Source organism: Tachyglossus aculeatus, chromosome 21 (genome assembly GCF_015852505.1).
Source record: "Tachyglossus aculeatus isolate mTacAcu1 chromosome 21, mTacAcu1.pri, whole genome shotgun sequence".
Classification (NCBI taxonomy): domain Eukaryota; kingdom Metazoa; phylum Chordata; class Mammalia; order Monotremata; family Tachyglossidae; genus Tachyglossus; species Tachyglossus aculeatus.
Genome location: NC_052086.1, coordinates 2670379 through 2679248, shown reverse-complemented (window position 1 = coordinate 2679248; position 8870 = coordinate 2670379). Strand labels below are relative to the sequence as shown.

The window sequence follows — 8870 nt, the reverse complement described above, 5'->3', positions numbered from 1 at the left end:
CGCTTAGAACAGTGCTTTGCACGTAGTAAGTGCTTAATTAATGTCATTATTATTATTATTATAAAATGGGGATAAAAATTGTGAGCCCCACAGGGAACAACCTGATTTCCCTCTAACCTCCCCAGCGCTTAGAACAGTGCTTTGCACATAGTAAGTACTTAATAAATACCATTACTATTATCATTATTATAAAATGGGGATAAAAACTGTGAGCCCCACAAGGAACAGCCTGATTCCCCTGTATCTCCCCCAGCACTCAGAACAGTGCTTGGCACATAGTAAGCGCCTCACAAATACCACGATGATTATCCTTATTAGAAGTATTATTAAATGGGGATGAAGACTGTGAGCCCCCCGTGGGACAACCTGATCACCTTGTAACCTCCCCAGCGCTTAGAACAGTGCTTTGCACATAATAAGTGCTTAATAAATGCCATTATTATTATTATAAAATGGGGATGAAAACTGTGAGCCCCACGGGGGCCAACCTGATTCCCCTGTATCTCCCCCTGCACTCGGAACAGTGCTTGGCACATAGTAAGCGCTTCACTAATACCATGATGATTATCCTTATTAGAAGTATTATTAAATGGGGATTAAGACTGTGAGCCCCACGTGGGACAACCCGATAACCTTGTCACCTCTCCAGCGCTTAGGACAGTGCTTTGCACATAGTAAGTGCTTAATAAATGCCATCATTATTATTATTATTACTTATTCATATATAATTCTACTTATTTATATTGTTGCCTGTTTGTTTTGATACATATACATATGTATATATTTCTATATGTTTGTACATATTTATTACTCTATTTTAGTTGTACATATTCATTCTATTTATTTTATTTTGTTAACATGTTTTGTTTTTTTGTCTGTCTCCCCCTTCTAGACTGTGAGCCCGCTGTTGGGTAGGGACCATCTCTATATGTTGCCAACGTATAGTTCCCAAGAGCTTAGTACAGTGCTCTTCACACAGTAAGCGCTCAATAAATACGACTGAATGAATGAATGAAATGCTTGGCACATAGTAAGCGCTTCACAAATACCACGATGATTATCCTTATTAGAAGTATTATTAAATGGGGATGAAGACTGTGAGCCCCACGTGGGACAACCTGATCACCTTGTAACCTCCCCAGCGCTTAGAACAGTGCTTTGCACATAGTAAGTGCTTAATAACTGCCATCATTATTATTATTATAATAAAATGGGGATGAAAACTGTGAGCCCCACGGGGGCCAACCTGATTCCCCTGTATCTCCCCCAGCACTCGGAACAGTGCTTGGCACATAGTAAGCGCTTCACAAATACCGTGATGATTATCCTTATTAGAAGTATTATTAAATGGGGATGAAGACCGGGAGCCCCACGTGGGACAACCTGATCACCTTGTAACCTCCCCAGCGCTTAGAACAGTGCTTTGCACATAGTGAGTGCTTAATAACTGCCATCATTATTATTATTATTATAAAATGGGGATGAAAACTGTGAGCCCCACGTGGGACAACCTGATCACCTTGTATCCCCCCAGCGCTTACAACAGTGCTTTGCACATAGTAAGCGCTTAACAAATGCCATCATTATAATGCCCTCCCTCTACCCATCCGCTAAGCTAGCTCTCTTCCTCCCTTCAAGGCCCTGCTGAGAGCTCACCTCCTCCAGGAGGCCTTCCCAGACTGAGCCCCTTCCTTCCTCTCCCCCTCGTCCCCCTCTCCATCCCCCCATCTTACCTCCTTCCCTTCCCCACAGCACCTGTATATATGCATATATGTTTGTACAGATTTATTACTCTATTTATTTATTTATTTATTTTACTTGTACATATCTATTCTATTGATTTTATTTTGTTAGTATGTTTGGTTTTGTTCTCTGTCAACCCCTTTTAGACCGTGAGCCCACTGTTGGGTAGGGACCGTCTCTACATGTTGCCAACTTGGACTTCCCAAGCGCTTAGTCCAGTGCTCTGCACACAGTAAGCACTCAATAAATACGATTGATGATGATGATGATTGATGAGCCCCCTCCTTCCTCTCCCCCTCCTCCCCCCTCCATCCCTCCCGCCTTACCTCCTTCCCTTCCTCACAGCACCTGTATATATGTATATATGTTTGTACATATTTATTACAATATTTATTTATTTATTTATTTATTTTACCTGTACATATCTATTCTATTTATTTTATTTTGCTAATATGTTTGGTTTTGTTCTCAGTCTCCCCCTTCTAGACTGTGAGCCCACTGTTGGGTAGGGACCGTCTCTACATGTTGCCAACTTGTACTTCCTAAGCGCTCAGTACAGTGCCCTGCACACAGTAAGCGCTCAATAAATACGATTGATTGACTGATTGATTACTCCCGGAACGGATTAATTACCTAGAGGCCCGGCTTGGCCCGGTGAGGAGGCGGCAAGGAGGCGAGGGGCCGGTAGGGGGCGGGCGGGGGCGGGTTGCCGGGCGGTGGGCGCGCTAGCCCGCCGCGTCTCGGTGGTGCCCGCGGAGGCACTTCCGGTGCCCGGCCTGTCGGGCGGAGGGGCGGGCTTCCGGTGGGTGGGCGCGCTAGCCCGACGTCGTCTCGGTGGTGCGCCGGGAGGCACTTCCGGTGCGGGGCCCGGCACTGGCTTGGCGGACTCGGCTCGGTGGTGGTAAGGGCCGCATTCGGGAATTCGGCGCTTAGAACACTGCTTTGCACGTAGTAAGCGCCTATCAAAGGCCATTATTATTATTATTATTATCCTCCTCATTCTCCCCCCCTTCATCCTCCTCCTGCTGCTTCTTTCCTTCAGTCCTGTTTATGGAGCGCTTCCTGTGTGCAGAGCACTGTACTGAGCGCTCATCACACTCCCAGCGCTTAGAACAGATCTTTGCACATAGTAAGCGCTTATCAAATGCCATTATTATTATTATTATTATCATCATCATCATCATCCTCCTCATCCTCCCCCCCTTCATCCCCCTCCTGCTCCTTCATTCCTTCAGTCCTGTTTATGGAGCGCTTCCTGTGTGCAGAACACTGTACTGAGCGCTCATCACACTCCCAGCGCTTAGAACAGATCTTTGCACATAGTAAGCGCTTATCAAATGCCATTATTATTATTATATTATCATCATCATCCTCCTCATCCTCCTCATCCTCCCCCCCTTCATCCCCCTCCTGCTCCTTCATTCCTTCAGTCCTGTTTATGGAGCGCTTCCTGTGTGCAGAACACTGTACTGAGCGCTCATCACACTCCCAGCGCTTAGAACACTGCTTTGCACGTAGTAAGCGCCCATCAAAGGCCATTGTTATTATTATTATTATTATTATCGTTATCCTCATCCTCCCCCCCTTCATCCCTCTCCTGCTCCTTCATTCCTGTTTATGGAGCGCTTCCTGTGTGCAGAACACTGTACTAAGCGCTCATCACACTCCCAGCGCTTAGAACACAGCTTTGCACGTAGTAAGCACGTATCAAATGCCATTATTATTATTATTATTATTATCCTCCTCACCCTCCCCCCCTTCATCCTCCTCCTGCTTCATTCTGTCAGTCCTGTTTATGGAGCGCTTCCTCTGTGCAGAGCACTGTACTGAGCGCTTATCACACTCCCGGCGCTTAGAACAGATCTTTGCACATTGTAAGTGCTTATCAAATGCTATTATTATTATTCTCTTCATCTTGCCCCCCTTCATCCTCCTCCTGCTGCTTCATTCCTTCAGTCCTCTTGAGCGCTTCCTGTGTGCAGAGCACTGTACTAAGCGCTCATCACACTCCCAGCGCTTAGACCACTGCTTTGCATGTAGTAAGCGCCTATCAAATGCCATTATTATTATCCTCCTCATCCTCCCCCCTTCATCCTCCTCCTGCTCCTTCATTCCTTCAGTCCTATTGAGCGCTTCCTGTGTGCAGAGCACTGTACTGAGCGCTCATCACACTCCCAGCGCTTAGAACAGATCTTTGCACATAGTAAGCGCTTATCAAATGCCATTATTATTATTATCGTTATCCTCCCCCTCCCCCCCTTCATCCTCCTCCTGCTGCTTCACTCCCAGCGCTGAAAACAGATCTTTGCACATAGTAAGCGCTTATCAAATGCTATTATTATTATTATTTTCCTCATCTTCCCCCCCTCCATCCTCCTCCTGCTGCTTCAATCCTTCAGTCCTGTTTATGGAGCGCTTCCTGTGTGCAGAGCACTGTACTGAGCGCTCATCACACTCCCAGCGCTTAGAACAGTGCTTTGCACATAGTAAGCGCCTATCAAATGCCATTATTATTATATTATGATTCGCCTCCTCACCCTCCCCCCTTTCATCCTCCTCCTGCTCCTTCATTCCTTCAGTCCTATTGAGCGCTTCCTGTGTGCAGAGCACTGTACTGAGCGCTCATCACACTCCCAGCGCTTAGAACAGATCTTTGCACATAGTAAGCGCCTATCAAATGCCATCATTATTATTATCCTCCTCATCCTCCCCCCCTTCATCCTCCTCCTGCTTCATTCCGTCAGTCCTGTTTATGGAGCGCATCCTGTGTGCAGACCATTTTACTGAGCGCTCATCACACTCCCAGCGCTTAGAACGGTGCTTTGCACATAGTAAGCGCTTATCAAATGCCATCATTGTTATTCTCCTCCTCACCCTCTCCTCTTCATCCTCTTCCTGTTGCTTCTTTCCTTCAGTCCTGTTTATGGAGCGCTTCCTGTGTGCAAAGCACTGTACTGAGCGCTCATCACACTCCCAGCGCTTAGAACAGTGCTTTGCTCGTAGTAAGCCACGCTGCTGCTCTAAATCTTATTTATGGAGCGTTTCCTGTGTGCAGAGCACTGTACTGAGCACTTATCACACTGCCACACTCCCCCTTCAGCTCCCCCCCCCCCACGTTTCCCTTTCCCTCCCTCCCTTCACCCCCCTCGCATGCTCCCCACCCTCCCCCTTCTCTGGGCCTCAGTTCCCTCATCTGGAAAATGGGGATTAAGACTGTGAGCCCCCCCCATGGGACAACCTGATCACCTTGGAACCTCCCCAGCGCTTAGAACAGTGCTTTGCACATAGTAAGCGCTTAATAAATGCCATTATTATTATTATTGGCCCAGATTCTACCAGTCATTTTATTTTGTTAATATGTTTTATTTTCTGTCTCCCCCTTTTAGTCTGTGAGCCCGCTGTTGGGTAGGGACCGTCTCTACGTGTTGCCAACTTGGACTTCCCAAGCGCTTAGTACAGTGCTCTGCACACAGTAAGCGCTCGATCAATACGATTGAACGAATGAATAAATACCGTTACTAGAGAAGCAGCGTGGCTCAGTGGAAAGAGCCCGGGCTGGGGAGTCAGAGGTCATGGGTTCAAATCCTGGCTCTGCCGATTGTCAGCTGGGTGACTTTGGGCAAGTCGCTTCACTTCTCTGGGCCTCAGTTCCCTCATCTGCAAAATGGGGATGAAGACTGTGAGCCCCCCGTGGGACAACCGCCTCACCTTGTATCATCATCATCATCATCAATTGTATTTATTGAGCGCTTACTATGTGCAGAGCACTGTACTAAGCGCTTGGGAAGTACAAATTGGCAACATATAGAGACAGTCCCTACCCAACAGTGGGCTCACAGTCTAAAAACCTCCCCAGCGCTTAGAACAGCGCTTTGCTTAATAAATGCCATTATTATTACTGGCCCAGATTCTACCAATCTTTTAGGCCGTGAGCCCACTGTCGGGTAGGGACTGTCTCTATATGTTGCCAACTTGGACTTCCCAAGCGCTTAGTCCAGTGCCCTGCACACGGTAAGCGCTCAATAAATACGATTGATTGATTGATTTGATTTTGTTAATATGTTTTGTTGTCTGTCTCCCCCTTCTAGCCTGTGAGCCCGCTGTCGGGTAGGGACCGTCTCTATGTGTTGCCGACTTGGACTTCCCAAGCGCTCAGTACAGTGCTCCGCACGCAGTAAGCGCTCGATCCATACGATTGAATGAATGATTAAATACCGTTATTATTATTACTACTTCTTTTCGGGTCTCTCCCACACCCCCCCCATCCATCGCTCCCTCAATGTTATCCTCTTCGGTCTCCCTTCTGCCCCAGGACCCCCGCTCCTCGTCCCCGCGGACCGGCCCCGGGTGTCCCGAGCCGGGCCCTGACAGGTGCGGCTCGAAGGGAGCGTACTGGACGCCCCCCCCGGACCCTCCTGGCACCACCCCGCCGCCATGGCCTCCGAATCCGGCAAGAAGCGCAAGCCCAAAGTCATTCGCAACGACGGACCCCCGCCCGAGGGGAAGCGCAATCGAACCGAAGCCGACCCGGTACGTGGCGTGGCGGGGGGGGGACGCCCATCTTCCACCCCCACCACGAGGTGGGAACCAATCAATCATCGTATTTATTGAGCGCTTACTGTGTGCAGAGCACTGTGCCAAGCGCTTGGGAAGTCCCAAGTTGGCAACATCTAGAGACAGTCCCTACCCGACAGCGGGCTCACAGTCTAGAAGGGGGAGACAGAGAACAAAACCAAACATATTCACAAAATAAAATGACTAGAGTAGATATGTACAAGTAAAATAAATAGAGTAGTAAATATGTACATTCAATCAATCAATCGTATTTATTGAGCGCTTACTGTGTGCAGAGCATTGTACTAAGCGCTTGGGAAGTCCAAGTTGGCAACACGTAGAGACAGTCCCTGCCCAACAGTGGGCTCGCAGTCTAGAAGGGGGAGACGGAGAACAAAACCAATCATACTAACAAAATAAAATAAATAGAATAGATATGGACAAGTAAAATAAATAAATAAATAGAGTAATAAATATGTACAAACATATATACATATCTACAGGTGCTGTGGGGAAGGGAAGGAGGTAAGATGGGGATGGAGAGGGGGACGAGGGGGAGAGGAAGGAAGGGGCTCAGTCTGGGAAGGCTTCGTGGAGGAGGTGAGCTCTCAGTAGGGCCTTGAAGGGAGGAAGAGAGCTAGCTTGGCGGATGGGCAGAGGGATTGGGGGCATTCCAGGCCCGGGAGATGAAATTTTATCTCACCCCTCCTAGGTGATTTATTTTAAACACTCTGGTATGCTTACAAATTTTTTTTTTTTTTAGTTTTCATAGCGGAGAGGGGATTAGAACCCAGGTCTCCAGCCTTTCAAGGCTGTTACCTTCCCTCTAAGCCACCACGGGCCTCACAAGGAAAGAAGGTGGTTGGTTGTCAGCATGGATGGTATGCCTGGTGTGGGCAGGGATTGTCCCTATCAGGTTCAAATCCCGGCTCCGCCAGTTGTCAGCTGTGTGAGTTTGGGCGAGTCACTTAACTTCTCTGGGCCTCAGTGACCTCATCTGTAAAATGGGGATTAAGACTGGGAGCCCCACGTGGGACAAACTGATCACCTTGTAACCTCCCCAGCGCTTAGAACGGTGCTTTGCACATAGTAAGCGCTTAATAAATGCCATCATTATTGTTATTATTTCTGTATTGTACTTTCCAAGCGCTTAGTACAGTGCTCTGCACACAGTAAGCGCTCAATCCATACGATTGAATGAGTGCAATTGCTTTCCTTCCCTTGTCTCAATTGAGCCCACTTTCCTGATTCCCCTGTTGTATCCGGTGAGTTCTAATCCCGGCTCCGCCACTTCCTTCATTCATTCATTCAGTGGTATTTATTGAGCGCTTACTGTGTGCAGAGCACTGTACTAAGCGCTTGGGAAGTACAAGTTGGCGACATAGAGGGACGGCCCCTACCTGACAACGGGCTCACAGTCTAGAAGGGGGAGACGGACAACAAAGCGCCACTTGTCCGCTGTGTGACCTTGGGCAAGTCACATCACTCCTCTGGGCCTCAGTTCCCTCATCTGGAAAATGGGGATTGAGACTGTGAGCCCCATGTGAGACAGGGACTGGGTCCAACCCGATCTAATAATAATAATAATGATGGTATTTGTTAAGCGCTTACTCCGTGCAAAGCACTGCTCCAAGCGCTGGGGAGTGTCCCGTACGGGCCACTTTTCTTTAGAGAAGCAGCGTGGCTCAGTGGAAAGAGCCCGGGCTTTGGAGTCAGAGGTCGTGGGTTCAAATCCCGGCTCCGCCAACTGTCAGCTGGGTGACTTTGGGCAAGTCACTTCACTTCTCTGTGCCTCAGTTACCTCATCTGGAAAATGGGGATGAAGACTGTGAGCCCCCCGTGGGCCTGGTCACCTTGTATCCTCCCCAGCGTTTAGAACAGGGCTTTGCACATAGTAAGCGCTTAATAAATGCCATTATTATTCGTATTACAAGGTGATCAGGTTGTTACCGCGTGCAGAGCGCTGTACTGAGCGCTCGGGAGAGTCCAGTTGAGCAATCAACAGTGCTCTGCACATAGTAAGCGCTCAATAAATACGATTGGTGATGATGATCGACAGACGGTCCTCAGAGCGGGAGGGCCGGCCACCCCGTGACTGACCTACGGGACGCCCCCCACCCCGTTGGCTTCCGGCAGGACGGCAGGCACTACAGCGAAGAAGGGGAAGTGGACGTACGGGACGCCAACAAGGATTACGAGCTGTACAAGCACACCTGCCTGGAACTGCAGCGGATCATGGCCGAGATCCAAGACCTCAAGAGCAAAGGCAGCAAGGAAAATGTAGGAAGGGGTGGGCAGGGGGGGCGGGGGGAGCCGCCTTTCCATCCCTTCAGGGCGTCTTTCAAGTCTCCGTCTTGTTACCTTAGTGACGCCTTTTATCCGCCTCTATGGGCGTTGACCGTGTCTGTCGTATGGCTCTGTTTTCCGCTCCCAAGTGCCCAGTACAGTGCCCCGTACCCATTAAGCGCTCTATAAATACTCTTGACTGGACCGGGCGTTGGGCTGAGCGTTGCGGTAAACCCAGCCCCCAAAGCACTTATGTCTTTTAGACTGTGAGCCCGCTGTTGGGTAGG

General features: G+C 48.8%; 1 protein-coding gene across 2 annotated transcripts in view; it reads left to right on the top strand.

Annotated features, from left to right (window-relative positions):
- The first annotated feature begins 2614 nt into the window (after positions 1-2614).
- Positions 2615-8870, top strand: part of THOC5 (THO complex 5) — a 33236-nt gene continuing 26980 nt past the window's right edge. For both annotated transcript variants that reach the window (XM_038763654.1, XM_038763653.1), the window contains exons 1-3: positions 2615-2694; positions 6056-6273; positions 8434-8577. In XM_038763654.1, the coding sequence (XP_038619582.1) occupies positions 6178-6273; positions 8434-8577 (240 nt within the window). In that variant the 5' untranslated portion in view covers positions 2615-2694; positions 6056-6177. The remainder of the gene's footprint in view (positions 2695-6055; positions 6274-8433; positions 8578-8870) is intronic.